The sequence below is a fragment of the Macaca nemestrina genome, chromosome 15 (assembly GCF_043159975.1).
Source record: "Macaca nemestrina isolate mMacNem1 chromosome 15, mMacNem.hap1, whole genome shotgun sequence".
Lineage (NCBI taxonomy): Eukaryota > Metazoa > Chordata > Mammalia > Primates > Cercopithecidae > Macaca > Macaca nemestrina.
The window spans coordinates 100534709-100551670 of NC_092139.1; the positions used below are offsets into that span (position 1 = coordinate 100534709).

The following is a 16962-nucleotide window of genomic DNA, read 5'->3' on the forward strand; positions in this document are numbered from 1 at the left end:
TCCCAACCTGGTGGAGGTGGGGAGGGGTGGCCTGCAAACTGCAGTCCTTGATGTCAATTGCCTGCTTGAAATTCCAAGTATGGCTTGGCCTAGTTGGGAACACCAGGAACTCATGAGGTCTCACGACAGCTGGCGACCTTTTCCCAGAGCTTATAACAACCTCCTTTCAGAGTTTACAGCAGGGCCTGTCACTGTCAATGGGCTGGGCTGGCTGCAGACCCCTCGCCCGACTTTCAAACTGCCACTGACAATGTTCCAGGTTTTCACCCTTGTTTTAAAGCTACTCCTACCATAGGCCAGGTACGGCACTTTATACACAGGATCTCATGAAATCCCGACTACTCGATGAGGTTGCTCCACAATCAACCACAGTTTTTACCTGAAGAAGTTGGGGCTCACAGAGATAAAGTCATTTTCCTGAGACCTAGTGTGTAGACAGAACTGGGATTCAAATTCAGGCTGGTCTGATAATGACCTCTGAATTTTCCCCACTGTAAGGATGCATACAGTAAGGAAAATCCAGGGTTTCGGGATATGCTGGGTTTCACATGTGCCCTTCTTTTTTTTTTTTGAGGCGGAGTCTTCACTCTGTCGCCCAGGCTGGAGTGCAGTGGCACCATCTCGGCTCACTGCAAGCTCCGCCTCCCGGGTTCGCGCCATTCCCCTGCCTCAGCCTCCGGAGTAGCTGGGACTACAGGCGCCCGCCACCGCACCCAGCTAATTTTTTGTATTTTAGTAGAGACGGGGTTTCACCGTGTTAGCCAGGATGGTCTCGATCTACTGACCTGGTGATCCGCCCGCCTCGGCCTCCCAAAGTGCAGGGATTACAGGCGTGAGCCACCGCGCCCGGCCTCACATGTGCCCTTCTTATCTCAGCCAGCATGTTCTGGATTCTGTGACTCTTGCCCGATCAGATATAGGGGAAAGATCATCAATAGAAAATTCTGCTTGGTTAGAGTGATTCCTCCTGCAACCTGCAGTCCTAACCATCAGTGTCTTCAAACAGGACTGTCTAGCCAGCAGCCTGAGCTTGGCCTCTACAAACAGCCACAGTAAGTCCCCAGCTGGGACTATGGGATACCCTATTCATTATTCTGTTCCCAAAGACTCATTCCTTGCAAGGCCAAGCGCAGGGTCACGGCCTTGAATTCCTTTGACCAGTTTAAGAAGACCACCAACTATGCAAGCAGACATGTTTGCAGGCTCTTTCCTGCTGCTCAGACCTCCTCCCCACAACACTTTCTGGCTTCAGGTGGAGAACCCTTCACCCCATTCAAAAAGACATTCACCTCTTCCACCCAGGTATCCTCCAAATGGGAGGCTGTACCACATACTCTGAGCTAAGCCCTAAATGCTTCCCAGAGGAGAGCTCAGGTGCATTCAGAAATTGGAAAGTGAAGAGGACATATAAGGACACTGCCCTTCAACCACCAATGCAAATCAAATATTAATATTACTGCTTTTTATTAAAATATGAGTTGAAATCAGGTTCCACAAAAGGCTCAAGTAAAACAACATCTCACCTTGAAAACACCTTTTACCTTTATAACCAGCCTCTGGCTCCAACATGCCCCCAGAACTTGTCCCCTGATTTGCGGAAAATCTCCAAGGTCCAAGGAATGTGGTACACCTTTGTCATTTGCCCTACTGCCCGAATTTCACCTGGAGAGATGATTTCCCTTAGGAAATCCAGGCACTCCCACAGGACACTGTGACTCCGCCTTAGAGTCTGCGTGATCAGTGTACAACCCCTAGAGTCCACCTCCTTCATCCAAAGGGACTGAGGACAAGACATCTGTATTCACTCCACATCACGCAAAGAAACAGAGTAAAAAAGGGCACTCACCATTGGCTTATGGTTGGGGAAAAATGTTTGCTCCACAAGCGGGAACTTCTCAGGACCCAGGGAATGGAAGATCTTAATGAGTTGAGAGAACTAGGATAGAAGAGGAGAGAATGTTGATCAACCATTGTTACCCAGTAGGGCAAAACCTCCCACTTGATCTGAGGCCTCAAGCATCGACTGTTCTGAGCTGAGCTTCAGTAGGTGCTCCCTGCCTATAGGATAAAGACCAGATTCCTTGGCTGGACATTCATCCTCTCCATCATCCAGCCATGTTAACCCCTCCATTTCTGCCCAAGACCTAGTAAGTAGGCAGCACACTGGGTTCAGTTCAACCATATTTAACGAGCACTTACTACAGCCTCAGCATTTCACATAAGGTCCTTCTCCACCTGCTGATGTTCATGCCCTGCTCCTTGCTTGCAATGTCTTCTTTCTAGAGAGGCAGCTTTGCATGGTAATTGATGGTGTTAGATGTGGATCCAGCCTCCCTGGGTTCTAATTCTTGCTTTGCCACTTACTAGCTGTATAACCTGGGAAGTCAATTCAGGTTTCTGAGCTTTGGTTTCTTCACTTGTAAACTGGAGATCCAACCTCATGGGATTGTTGTAAGGATACAGTGTGCCAAAGGCAGTGCTTTGTTCACAGCAATGTTAAAATGCTAGGTGTTATTATTAATAAATATTTTCTCTGCTGTTGCAACCCCTCTCATTTCCAACAGCTCAAGCCACATTCCTTCCCACTGCTCTCCTCCTGCTTCAACACTTGCTTGTTTTGCCAGATATTAGCTATTGTCTCCAGAGCTCGAAGGTGAGCTCTATCACTATGCTTTATTATCGGAGCAACAAGCTGAACATGGGGGGCAAGGGCTGAGGGAAGACAGGCTGCAGGTGCATGGCTGTGATACTAATGTCTTGCTGGAGGGAAGCATAGTGGGTGATGGGACCTGGAAGGGGGAGAGAGTAGGGAGTCAGGATGATTCCCTGGAGCAGACGACATAAGAGAAGGAGAAAGGGCCCTCCAGGTGTGCACTGAGACTAGTGTGTGCTGGAGACCCTCTGCAGCTGCCATGCTGTGGTGTCAGTTGCAGGTGATGATGAGAGAGACGAGGTCAAAGCGTGATCCATCACAGACCACCAGCCTTAAAGGCCTGACCAGAAAGCTTAGAATTCACCCAGAAGGTGAAGGAGAGCTGCTGGTGGATATAAGCAGAGAAGAGCAAATCAGATTCTGAACAAGGTAAAGGAATCAACTGGAATTTGTGGTCCCATGTGGATGCCCAGTGGCTAAAGGAGTGGCCAAGCTGACTTGGAGGTCACTCAATACTAAGAGCCTAGACACTGAAAACAGAGTAACTAGGAACTTTCTGCATCCGCCCAGGACTGGTTTGCAAACCCTTGGGGGGTGGCCTTCAGATGCAGCACAACAGGGGGTCAACTTGGAAGGTTTAGGAGAACTTGGAAATATGGAAAATGATACGTGTGTGTGGGGTCCCCCATTTTGCAGACAAGGAAATTGGAGTCCAGAAAGGGAGAGTTATTCCACAGGTAAGCACATGAGTTTGGAAGAGGCCTAGCTCTACCACTTACTACTAGCTATGTAAGCCTCAGTTTCCTCATCTGTAAGATAGAGATATTAGCACTCCTACTCATAAGGGTGCTGAGAATTAAACACAATATGCATGTTAAGGGCTCAGGATAGTGCACAGTTAGTTCTGATGAATGGTGGTTGCTACTATCGTGGTAACTGCAGAAAAAGGTGGGGAAGGGCTAACACCATCTAGGACCCTTTCCTAACAGTGGGACTTGAAAATCTTGGATGCCATTGGCCAAAAAGCCCAGTTAGGGCAGAATGAGAAGGAGACCAGGGCCATGACAATAGTGGTAAAGTCTACCCATACCTATTAAATTAATGCATGTAGCCATTCAGTAAGTACTGAGCATCCCAACTCTACATGGAACTTGTTTCAAGTACCGAAGGCAGTGATAATTTTTACCATTTATTGAGTGTGTACTTTGTGCCAGCCACATTCTAAGCACTTTCATCTATTAAATCATAACCCTACCAGGAAGGCTCTATTACTATCACCACTTTCTAAATAAGGAAGCTAAGTTCAGAGAGGTTAAGGGGGTTGCTCAAGGTAGCACAGCTCATAAGTGGAGAAGCCCGGACCTAGGAATCTGGCTTCAGAGCTCACACTCTCAACTACGACCCTACACCACCGGGTGGTCACACAGAGAGATAGCAAAACACCACAGACCAGACAGCTATGAGCTTCACAGAGCACAATCTACATACCCCCCAGCTTCCACATTACCCATCCTCTTTCCATCCTTGATCTTCCCCCTTGTCACTGATCACAGGACATATTGCATATGTATTAAAGCACCACACATGCCCCTGCTCACTAGAATGTAAGATCTACGGGGCAGGGATTTTGGTCTGAGCTGTTCACTGCTATGTTTCTAGGACTTAGGACAGTACTGGAAACACAGTAAGTGCCCAAGAAGTATTTGTTGCGTGAATGAATAACTTCTAATCATAGAGACAGACAATGTACAAACGAATGGATGAATTTATCATTCTAGGTGGAGATAAGTATCTAGGAAAAAAATAAAGCAGGGTAAGGGATTTGAGAGTACTTGAGCAAGTGGAGGAGTGGTATTTTTTTTTTTTTTTCTCTTTTGAGACAGAGTCTTGCTCTGTCTCCAGGCTGGAGTGCAGTGGCCGATCTGGGCTCTCTGCAACCTTCACCTCCCAAGTTCAAGTGATTCTCCTGCCTCAGCCTCCCAAGTAGCTGGGACTACAGGCATGCGCCACCACGCCCAGCTGATTTTTATGTTTTTAGTAGAGATGGTGTTTCATCATGTTGGCCAGCATGGTCTCGATCTCTTAACTTCGTGGTCCACCTGCCTCGGCCTCCCAAAGTGCTGGGATTACATACATGAGCTATCATGCTGGGCCGAGGAGTGGTATTTTAAGAGGTCTTTCTTATAGGTAACATTTGGATGGAAACGCAAATAAATGAAATGAATGACTGAAACTAAGGAATAAAAGAAGAGAAATTAAATGTTGGGTGTTGGGGATAGATGGCTCAAGTTTTGGCCTCACCACTCACTGAGCAAGTTCCTTAACTGGCCTGAAGCTGAGCTTCTGTCTCTGTAAAACGAAGGGGTGACACTCACTTCACATGAGAATGACAGTATGAGTGCCAGGTAGCATAGTTTTCTGGGACATAGGGAGTGCTCAATAAATGGGGTCTGCTGTTAACAACAATAATGACAGAATGTTCATAAAACAATATGGCACATCTTTATGACTAATGTTATAATGTAACACTATATCATAATATGTTGTTATATAATAACATGTTTTGTTATATATTAATAGTATATATTGTATCACTGTATTATATATATTACAAAGATCAATTATTATTACATATATGTAATATATCATATGTTACATGTAACATGTATAATATATAATATGTATATATTAATATATATGTATGTATTTATTATAAAGTTTTTTTTTGAGATGGAGTTTCGCTATTGTTGCCCAGGCTGGAATGCAACGGCACGATCTCGGCTCACTACAACCTCTGCCTCCTGGGGTCAAGGGATTCTCCTGCCTCAGCCTCCCAAGTAGCTGGGATTACAGTGGGATTACAGGGATGCGCCACCACGCCTGGCTAATTTTGTATTTTTAGCAGAGATGGGGTTTCTCCATGTCAGTCAGGCTGGTCTCCAACTACCAACCTCAGGTGATCCGCCTGCCTTGGCCTCCCAGTGTGCTGGGATTACAGGCATGAGCCACCGTGCCCGGTGTATAAATATTTATCATAATAATATATAAAATATAACATTAATATAATTGTTAGGCAACAATTCTAATAAGAGCCCTAGGATCGAAGTTCAGTTCAGTTGCTTAAATAAGAATTTTTACTACTGAGGTCTCCATGCTAGGGAGTGGGCTTGTCGCAGAGTGGGAGGCTACCCACTGCCTCCCAGATCCCTCCAGGTCAGCCTGCCCTGTCACCTACCACCCAGGGCTTGCTGCAGAAGTTGTAGACAGAGTAGAGAGAGTTGACAGCAGGCAGACCTCCATACTGCAGGCCGATGACCAGGCTGCGGTAATCTTCCCCCAGGGCCATGCTGTAGGCGTGCTGGCGGACCAGGATGAAGTCTGGCTTGAAGGATCTGCTGAGAGAGCCAAGAGCCGTGTTACCACACTGGGGCACTGATGAAACACCAGGGCGTCCGGCCACAGCTTGCTGGGGATGATAGTACTGACTGCAGGCCGGCAGCTTAGTTCAGAGCAGGGAGAGGGTAGGGGATGAGGGCGGTTAGGTGCAAAGGCACAGCTACTCCACCATCAAGTCAAAGGGCTGGAAGCACGTTCTCTCTCTCTCTCTCTCTCTCTCTCTTAAAGGCTCTTCCCTAAATTCCCTACATTGAATATGTATTTCACTTGCAACCAGAAAAAAATATATCAAATAACTCAGTGAATCAACTGAGATTCTGCAAGGTACCACGCACTCTACTGAATGTATGTATTATCTATGGTGAGGACAACTGCCCTAGGAGGTGAGTGTTGTCATCAACTCCCATTTCACAAACGAGCACCCTGAGCCTCAGGAAGACTAAGTCACTCGTTCAAAAAGATACGCTGCAGAGAGGCAGTAGGGCCGGGTCTGTGTAGCCTCACAGCTCCAGCTCTTGTTCCTGCAGATCTCAAATCAACCAACACGTCTTGTTTTTTGTTGTTCAAGTAGCCACCTCTGGAAAGCAGCAAGAGTATGGATTTGATGGCCAAGTCCATGCCAGGCTATTTGCTAGGTCTCTCTACAGATAGGATCCTGATGAGTGCTCACAAACAGACTTGGGTAAAGGTCTGGACCATCTCCCTGTTTTATAGATGGAAACACTGCAGCCCAGGGAAATTATGAACTTTTTGAATCACAAAGCTCGGGAGCAGGAGAGCCGCATTTGAACTCAGGTCATCTGGCTCCAAGTCCACATGCTTTTGACTCCATCACAGGGCCCCAGGAGGATTCACACATTGTTTGATTCATACCGCCAAAGATCAAACTATTTTTGGATTCCTTACTTTTAAATCACACACAAAAAATCAGTCTCACTGTAGAAATGATGCTGACATTCAAAAGGGTATGACAGTATTCGTATCACTCTGTGGTTAGGGTTAGGGTTAGAATCTTGGAATTACAGCAACAGAGTGATGGAAGAAGGAATGAAGGGAGACTGTGGGTGTGTCTCTGACAGGCAATAAGGTGCACTTACTGCTTTCTATTTTGCAGAGACAGGGTCTGGCTATGTTGCCCAGGCTGGGGCAATAGGGAGCACTTATAACCATTTGCTATTTTTATCTGATTTTAAAAGTAATACACACTCCTTGTGCATAACAAAATAAAAATTCCTTGGCATGTACAAAGAAGTAAACAAAGTACCCACAATTTTACAATGCAGAGGAAACTCCTAACAACCTTTGTATATACATTTTTGATCCAATGATCAATTTCAATGTATATAGTATGCATTCACATTCATAATTGCTCCATACTTTCTATTAGTTGATTTTAATGTTTTCCACATAATAGTATAGTATAAATATTTTTCTCTACTACCAAAAATATCTTCCAAAATATAATTTTTAATTTCTACACAATAGTTCACTGAATGATATATCATAATTAAGTCAACCAATCATTTACTATTATCATATAGGCTATTTCCAATATGTTACATACAAATCAGTGCCATTATTTTAAATTATTTTCATAAGATAGATCCTAAGAAGTGGGATTAATGGATTAAAGAGTATAAGCTTTTTGTAAGATACCCCAAAAAAGTCCCCTTTTTAAGGTACATCTCACAAATTGTTTTTGAGTGTCCATCTCATTACAGCCTCACCAGCACTGCAGTTTTTGAAAAATACTGTTTTTCAATTTGACAACAGAATTCCCCCTCAAAAGACACCCTGTATCCTGCTATTGTTTGAGTTTGCATTTCTCCGATTCTAGTGAAATTAAACACTTTTTATTAACCATCTGCATTTTCTTTTCTGTAAAAGTCTGTTCACATCCTTTTCCATTCAAAACAAAATAGGGCCTCTGGTTTCCTACTGAGGTGAGTTCTGTGTATTAAGGATACTGCCCTTTAACCATCATGTGTGGCAATGTTTTTACTAGATGCTTGTCTGTTTTTTTTTTTTTTTTAAATGGATGTGCATCTTAAAAAACAACACATAAATACATTGTCCATGACCCTCGACAATGAGACTTCCACTCCGCCCTGGCAGCGTGGGTTCCATCACAGACAGCAGTGGCAGTGAAGGATAAGACATCCTTCTCCATGAGGAAATAATGAAAGGTCTCTTGCCTCCTATTTTTTCCCCCGTTGCTGAGAATTCATAAGAGAGACATGGGAAAAACAAAGAATACCAAACCTGGCTATCTAGAAAAGGAGGATGTCCTTCCAAGACGACCTTCCAAGAGGAGAATCCCATGACTTGTTTTGGGATGCTCGACTCTGGCTCCAGGTATTATGGTGCTCTCTCTCTCCAGGGCTTCCAAAACTCACCTCTAAATCAGAACCTTTCTGATTCCTCAAAATAAAAGTAGCAGGCAGCTCCTCGTTGTCTTTACAGATTTGGAAATCTACCTCAAGATCCCATATTCAAAGTGCTCTTGCAAAATTATACATCACTCCTCTGTTTTAAACCCTCAAAAGGCTTCTCTCTTTCTGACAAGAGATCATTAGCACCTTATCATGGCTACAGGGTCCCACATGGGTTGGCCCCTCACTCCATCCTCATTTTCTTCTCTTTTTAAAAAATTATTATTTTTTGAGACAGGGTCTCACTCTGTTGCCCAGGCTGCAGTGCAGTGGCGTCATTACACTCACTGCAGCCTCAAACTCCTGGGCTCAAGCAATCCTCCCATGTCAGCCTCCCAAGTAGCTAGGACTACAGGTGCGCACCACCACATCCAGCTAATTTTTTTTCTTTTTTTTTTGTAGAGATGAGATTTTGCTGTTACCCAGACTGGTCTTGAACTTCTGAACTTAAGTGATCCTCCTGCCTCAGGTTCCCAAAGTGTTGGAATTACAGGCATGAACCACCCTGCCCAGGCTTCCATCTTCATTTTCTATCTTTCTCCCCTCCCTCACTGCCACGCAAGCCACACTCACCACCTTCCCTTCCTTCAATTCCCTGGATGCTCTTCTCCCACACTGTGTGTAGGTGCCTTGTCCTCAAAGCCATCGTTCTATCTACTCTATCAAAATTTGCCCCAACCCTCATTTTGCCCTATTTTCTTTATTCATGGCTCTGTGACAATTTTATTTCTCCTGTTTGTTTGATTAGTTGCTTAACTGTCTAGTTCTCTTCTCTAAAGATGTCAGCTCAATGGGAACAGAGGACTTGACTGTCTTGAACAAAATAGGCCTTAAAATTGTTTTTAAATGAATGATTGCATTAATAGATGCATATATAAACACATGAATAAATGAATGAACATGATGTGAAATGGCCACTGGAAAGGTGACGGATCACTTTCCCTGTGGTCCTAGAGAAAAAAACTAGACTGATAGACAAAGTAGCCAGGAGACAGCGAGTTGCCCCTTATAGGGCTGCCTTACAAGGTAACAAGTAACACTACGAAGAAATTCATAACCACAGGGAATTCAAGTTGGCTGCCATGACCTCTTAAGAGTATCAGATCTAACATGTGAAAAATAACCACTTCCCATGCACAATATATTAGGTCAAACCAGGCATGTGTTATAGTTTGAATTCTGCCATTCACTGCTACAGAAGGCACAGAGTCCTTCTTGAAAGTCTAGGGTATGATGGATTTACAATGCCCATAGAGAAATTACTGACTTGAGCTGGGCAACCTGTGGCATTCAGTTCCTCCCTCTGTACCCAGCACCCCAGGTTCTCCATCTGGCCAGGGGGTGGCCAAGTCCTGCAGTCACCCCAATATTTAAGGTTGTGACGTCCAGTAGTTACCAAACCCTGACAGTGGGCCAAGCACTCTGGCAAAGGTTGGAGATCCCAAGATGACAGGGATGATTCCTGCTTTTAAGAAACTCACAACCCAACAGGAGTTGGGTGCAACGTGCCCTAAGCACTTTTTTTTTTTTTTTTTTTTTTTTGAGAGACAGAGTCTGGCTCTGTTGCCCAGGCTGGCGTGCAATGGTGCGATCTTGGCTCACTGCAGTCTCCGCCTCCTGGGTTCAGGCAATTCTCCCGTCTCAACCTCTGGAGTAGCTGGGATTACAGGCACGTGCACCCGCACCCGGCTAATTTTTGTACTTTCAGGAGAGACAGGGTTTTGCCATTTTGACCAGGCTAGTTTCAAACTCCTGACCTCAGGTGATCCGCCTGCCTCAGCCTCCCAAAGTGCTGGGATTACAGATGTGAGCCACTATGCCCGGCCAGCATTTGTTAAATTAACAAAGGAGGGAGTGAGTGGGTGAGTGAGCGAGTGAGTGAAATAACTGAGGCATGTACAAGGGGCAAAGGTGGCCCAAAGGATGGATTCAACTCTGTTAAGGGATGAGTGTGAGCAAGTGTGTGCTGGAAGGCTTGGTCTTAAGAGCCGAGGTTTGTCAAGTGGGTTGGGCTTGGAGAGTATTTCAGGCAGGGGGAAGACACCTGCGACTGAATGAATGTGCCCTCGTGGTTGGGGGTGTAGTGGACTGTGCTGGTTTTATCTGCTCTGTACCCCTCCTTTTTCTAGAAACAGAGCCCATGGGGAAATCCTCTCTGATCAGAGAACCACATTTTCCTGGGCTGTAACTGGTCTAAGGATGGAACCCCTGATATAAAATGGGCCTGTGAGAACATCCTCAGGCGTGTTGTATCTGAGCTACGGAAGACAGGAGTGGCCAGCGACACTGAAGTAATGTAAGCTGGGCTAATGGGAGACCATTTTCTGTGACATGAAGAAATCCCATTTGTAGTAGAAGTGCCAGCTGGGAACAGAGGTAAGGAGGGAGGCAAGACACCTGTCAATATTAGATGAGCCAGCCAAATGCAGTGGCTCAGGCTTGTAATCCCAGCATTTTGGGAGGCCAAGGCAGGCGGATCACTTGAGGCCAGGAGTTTGAGACCAGCCTGGCCAATGTGGCAAAAACCCATCTCTACAAAAAATATATTTAAAAAAATTAGCTGGGCATAGTGGCGCACACCTGCAACCCCAGCTACCTGGGAGGCTGGGGCACAAGAACTGCTTGAACCAGGGAGGCAGAGGTTGCAGTGAGCTGAGATCATGCCACTACACTACAACCTGAGCGACAGAGGGAGAATCTGTCTCAAAAAAAAAAAGAAAGAAAGAAAAAGAAAAAAAAGAAAAGAAATCCCCCAACCCTTTAAGCCCCTTCCTTGTCTTCCTGCCGTGGAGTCCCACTGAGCCCATGACCTGGGTCTCTCGTGCCTGGGTAAGGTCTCCTTTAATCTCACACAAACTGGCACATCCTGGCCACAAGCTGTAGCTGGGTTTTCTTGTTATATCACCTTTAACCTTAATATGAGCTATAATATTTGGGTTCCTGATCCCAAGTCTTTCTCAGAAGTGGCTGTTGACGCTTGAGAGGAAATCAAGGACAAGAAATAATTAACGGTAAAGATGGGACAGGTGACGCGTCACTGGGGGATTACTGAATGCTTCCGGCAGCGTCAAAAAGCTGGAGGCCAGAGGTGAAGTGACTCTTAACCATTGGAGAAGTGTAATAATTCCCCCAAATATGCTGAGGCCTGTGGTGGCAAGAACAGCTCTTGGCTGGGCTTTGCCTGAGACCTAAGTTAATGAGCAGAAGCCTCATTATTCTCAGTCACTTGACCACTATTTCGTAACTGTCCCCTGGTCCCCAAGAGCCAAGTTGGCAAAGGGTGATGTTCATGCTGATTTTGTTCACATGCTGAGACCCATCACACCCAGAGTTGATTCCAGCCAGGCCTGGGAAGGCTCCAGGCTTTCTGACGTCCATGTCAACTGGCAGAGAGACTTCACGTTTTCTCTTAACTGTCTCCACACTCTCCCTAACACGCCACCTTGGAAAGCTCAACCTTGGGTAGCAAATCTGGGGGGAAGGGGACACAGGGAACCAAGTAAACCAGCGAACGGGGATGGGGAATTCAAAACATTGAAACAAGCTCCATGCTCCTGCAGACTTAGGGTGATCGCTATTCTGTAAGGATCAAGCCGGGGAAATGTGCATGCTTTGCAGATGGAGGGGTTTGAATCGCCCATATGGAAGGACTTTGGGAATTAGTGATGCTTCCCGCCAGCCCGAGGACTGCAAGAAATTAGCCCAGGCCAAAAAGAAATTAGGTGGCAGCCAACCAAGAATCTGGTGAGGAGCAGACAACAGGATGCAGGAGGGAGGCCTGTGGGGCCCCCACGGCAGCTGCCAGATGCACACCGGTGGGGAAGGGGCCCGGTGGGGTTTACAGACAGCCCGGCTCTCTGTTGAATCCGGGGGCCCTCTTTGTAAAGTGCTAGGAGGTTAATAAAACACAGACACGAGTTGCTGGAGGAAGGAAGCTTCCTCGTCTCTTGTTTCAGCCTCAGAATCCTGGTATCTTTATCCTGGTCTCTTCCTTCCCTGTCACTTCAGAGACTAAATCCGTGAATCTCTGTCCTTGCTCTATCCTATTCCTCCTGGTCACCCTGGGAACCCCACATGTTATGGGTTGAACTGTTGTCCCCAAGAAGATATGTTGAGGTCCTAAGCACTGGTACCTGTGACTGTGACCGTATTTGGAAAATAGGGCCTTTGCAGATATAATCAAGTTAAGATGAGGTCAGACTGGAGGAGAGTGAACCCTAACCCAATGACTGATGTCTTTGGGAGAAGAGGGAAATTCAGAAACTGACACACACAGGGCAAGAGAAAGCCACACGACGAGGGAGTCAAGAGATTGGAGTGATGTGTCTACAATACAGGGAATTCCAAGGATTGCTGGTGACCTTCAGGAACTAGGGAGTGGCAAGGAAGGATCCTCCCCTGGAGCCTTCAGAGGGAGCATGGCATGGGAGTCTTGATTTCAGACGTCTGGTCTCAGAATAATGGGATAATGAATTTCTGTTGTTAAGCCACCCAACCTGTGGTGCTTTGTTATAGCAGCCTCAGGAAACTAACACACTGCATGTGCCCACTATTCCCTTTTCTAGTATCTTTCAGGACTTGCTGGCTTCCTTTGTTCTGGTGTACAACCATGCATGGCCCCGTTCCCCACTTCCTAAAACAACCACCCTGACTTAGTCTGTTTGGGCTGCTAGAACAAAATATTATAGACGGGGTGACTTATAAACAACAGAAATTCATTTGTCACATTCTGGAGGCTGGGAAGTCCAACATCAAGGCACCAGCACACTTGGTCTCTGGTGAGGTCGCCTTCCTGGCTCTTCACTGTGTCCTTACACGGCAGAAGGGCCAAGGCAGCTCTCTGGGGTCCCTTTTGAAGGTCACAAATCCCATTCATTAGGGCTGATGACCTCACGACCTAATCGCCTCCTAATGGCCCTACCTCCTAATCACACTGGGGGTTAGGATTCAACATAAATTTTGGGGAAACACACATATTCAGACCATAGCAGACCCCAACCATAAAAAACCCTTCACTTCAAGGTTCCAAATTGACTGGCAGTTAAATCGTATTCATATTTACATAAAAGAAGGAGGAAGTCAACAAATTGATAAATGCATGGAGATTTGTTTGGATGGATGTTCACCAAAATGCTAGCCTTAAAGAGTGAGATGGGAAATGGGAACTATTACACTCTTCTTCATACTTTTTGGTACTGCCTGCATTGTTTAAAAAAAAAAAAAAAAGAGCATAGAGCATTTTTACAATCAGGAAAAAAACAATGAGGTTATCTTCATTCTGGAAAAAAAAGGAAAATGTAACAATGAAGTCACATCATGGAAAATGCTTATGGTACAATTTCATGTGACATAAAACAATAGAAAAGAGGACCTGTTTTATGACTAAAGCACTGTCAAAATGATAGGCCTGGAAGGAGAGATGGAAAACCACTCATTTGTTAAGGTAGTCAGGTGGCAGGTGATTTCTCTTCTTTTGAAAATTTCCATTTTCATGATATCGCAGCTTGTGCATTTACTAAAACTTTTGGTTGGTACACATGCATAAATAGATAGATAAATAAGTAGATAGATGATAGATAAAGCGATGGCAGATAGATGAGAAATGATCAATCGATCGATAGACAGATGATAGAAGACAGTAGATAGATGATAGATAGATAGATAGATAGATAGATAGATAGATAGATAGATAGATAGACAGACAGAGATGAGAAATAAGTCCCCTGCACTTGGCCTTGCAGCTCTAACTAGTCATTCCCCTTCCTCTGTCCATTGCTATGCCTGTTGGACGAGGCAGTCTGTGCCTACTGGCCCCAATTCCAATGTGCCCTCTGCACCTGGCTGTTAGCCCCTTTACACCCCAATACAATCGCTCTGAGGTCACTTCTAAGTGTGAAACCCCCAGATCAGATGGCTTCTTCTGTGTCCTTACCTTATCCAATTTCTAACTACAACTAAAACACAATGAGGCTCTAGTAAAATACAATGGGGCTCTAGGCCCTCTGTATAACTTCACTCATTTAAACCTAACAAGGAAAACCTACAATGAATCCGAGGCACAGAGCAGCTAAGGAACTCGCCAAGGTCACGCAGTTATTGGTGATGGAACCATGAGTCAAACCTCACAGCCTGTTGGCTCTAGAGTAGGGTTTCCCAACCTCAGCACCGTGGACATTTTCAGGCTGGATAATTCCTTGTTGTGGGGGGCTGTTCTGTGCCTTGTAGGATATTAGGAGCATCTCTGGCCTCTACCCACTAGATACAGTAGCACTCCCATGCCCACTTGTGACAACAAGCAATGTCTCCCGCCATTGCCAAGTGTCCCCTGGGTGGAAATGCACCCTGCTAGAGAAGCCCTGCTGCAGAGCTCCTCTTGTTCTCTGTGGCTTCTGAGGCATGATCACTGTCCTCTTCCTCTGCAAACCTTTTCCACCTTGCCTCGAAGACACTCTCCGACCTTGCTTCCCAACTCCCAGTTCCTTCACTGTTTTCTCCCTTACTGCAGCTCTTCTCCAAGGCTCTCAGTCTTTGGTTCTCTGCTTCATGGAATCATCTCCATTCAGGGACTTCCCTTACCTTGTCCTCAAAGGCAATAATGAAAGTGATTCAGATTTACAAAGCACTTCCTTGGCGCCAGGAATCATTTTTAGGATTTTACTTATGTTATCTTTATCCTCACGATGACTTTACAAGGTAGATACGATAACAAAAGCTTCATTTTTCAAGAAACAAAGGCATAGAGAGACGAAGCACAGCCAAGAAGGTGTCCACCTGAGACTAGAGTGCAAGTCTTTGGGCTTCGAAGTCTGTGGTCACAATCACCGTGCAACTAGCACCTTCCACCACCCTGAACCTCCCATCATCACCTCCAACTCAACGTGACTGGACCCCAAGTCACCAGCTTCCCCCAAAGTGGATCTGAGGACTTATGTTAAAGGTCTGTCATGCTCCCAGGAACTGGGCATCCATCACCCTGAAGTCATGTGCAATTCTTTCCCTGACATTCCTTAAGTAAGGAGCCACCAGAGCTGCTAAATCTTCCCTCCAGAAGTGTCTAGGATTGGTCCCTACACTCCCCATTCCTCATTTCCACTCTGGTTTTTTCCTCCAATGCCTCATGCCTGAGACACCTTAACAGACCTTCAGCTTCTAAATCCTCAACACAAATCCCTCATCTTATTCCTCGCTGTAGCCCGGGCCTAGTCCAGCGTCCATACTTCTGAGTGTTAAGTGTTATGTGATTTCCCTGCTACTACCCCAGGGGGCCAAGCAGGTACCATCATGGTTGAGTGAGGTGGGCCTCTTCGGTTTTCTCTTCTCACACACACTCTCTGTTTCCGTATAAAGCACATAAGAATATCGTTCATTTCCACAATGCTCTCTTCGACCTTTTTTGGACGCAGGCATATCCTTTCACGTGTCTTTCATTTTGCCACTCAATAGTATGAGGTATATTTCACTTTTCTGTAGGAGGGCACAACCACTAAGACAAAGGGCAGCTAGTGGAAGGAAGCCTCTGTGGAGGATGAGGAGGGAGAAACCAGGAGTGATGAATAAGCAAATGTGGGCCCAGTCTAAGGTCTAAGCCATTATGGCCATGTGGGAATGAGGGTCCTGCATGGCCCTTGTGACTTTTCAAAAGATACCTAAATCTGGATATTAATGTCACAGTCTCAATAACTTAAATGTTGACAATGCCTTAAAAATTTTTTTGAAAATCACTATACTGACTGGTTAAAAAACAAATAAAGGTAACCAACACAAACTTTTAAAACAGTAAAACGCTCTGCAATCACTAAGTGTCTTAGTCCCTTGGAGTTGCTACAACAAAATGCCATAAACTGAGTGGCTTATAAACAACAAGCATTTATTTCTCACATTTCTGGAGGCTGAGAAGTCCAGGACCAAGGCATCAACCGATGTGACGCTGGGGAGGTGGGGGGCCTCCTTTCTAGTTCACAGATGGCACATTCTCACTGCGCCCTCACATAGTCGAAGGGGGAAGGGAGCTCTCTCAGGGCCTCTTACTTACAAGGGCATTAATCCCGTCCATGAAAACTCTGCCCTCATGACTAATCACTTCCCAAAGGCCTCATCTCCTAATACCATCACCTTGAAGGTTAGGATTTCAACATTTGAACTCTGAGGAACACAGGCATTCACACCACAGCAATAAGGATAAGAATATACTTTTGTGACCCCTTCCTGAGTACCTAGCTGGTGTTAAGCACATAGTAGGTACTCAGGGGATCCACACGGAAATGGCTCCACAACGGAAATGGCTTCCCTTCTCAGAGTCCTGGTCCACATAAAGTCATCAACGCTTTTTTAAATAAAAGTAACTGAAAACAGAGGATCAGAAAGTGGTTAAAATAACAAGGGTGGTGGGAAAAATCAAGACATCTCCTAGTCCCAGCTCTGCTCTTGTGTCTTTTGAGATTGTTGCTTCTCCTCTCTCAGCTTCAGGTTCCTGATTGGTCA

At 45.5% G+C, this 16962-nt stretch overlaps 1 protein-coding gene across 9 annotated transcripts in view; it reads right to left on the reverse strand.

The window, feature by feature from the left end:
- Positions 1 to 16962, reverse strand: part of LOC105493997 (synapsin III) — a 550021-nt gene that overhangs the window by 360515 nt on the left and 172544 nt on the right. For 8 of the 9 annotated variants that reach the window (XM_024796611.2, XM_011762037.2, XM_011762038.3 and 5 more), the window contains 2 exons: positions 5889 to 6048; positions 1847 to 1936 (listed from right to left, as the gene is read on the reverse strand). In XM_024796611.2, coding sequence (XP_024652379.1) covers positions 1847 to 1936; positions 5889 to 6048 — 250 coding nt within the window. The remainder of the gene's footprint in view (positions 1 to 1846; positions 1937 to 5888; positions 6049 to 16962) is intronic. The other variant, XM_071080479.1, reaches the window with a different exon arrangement.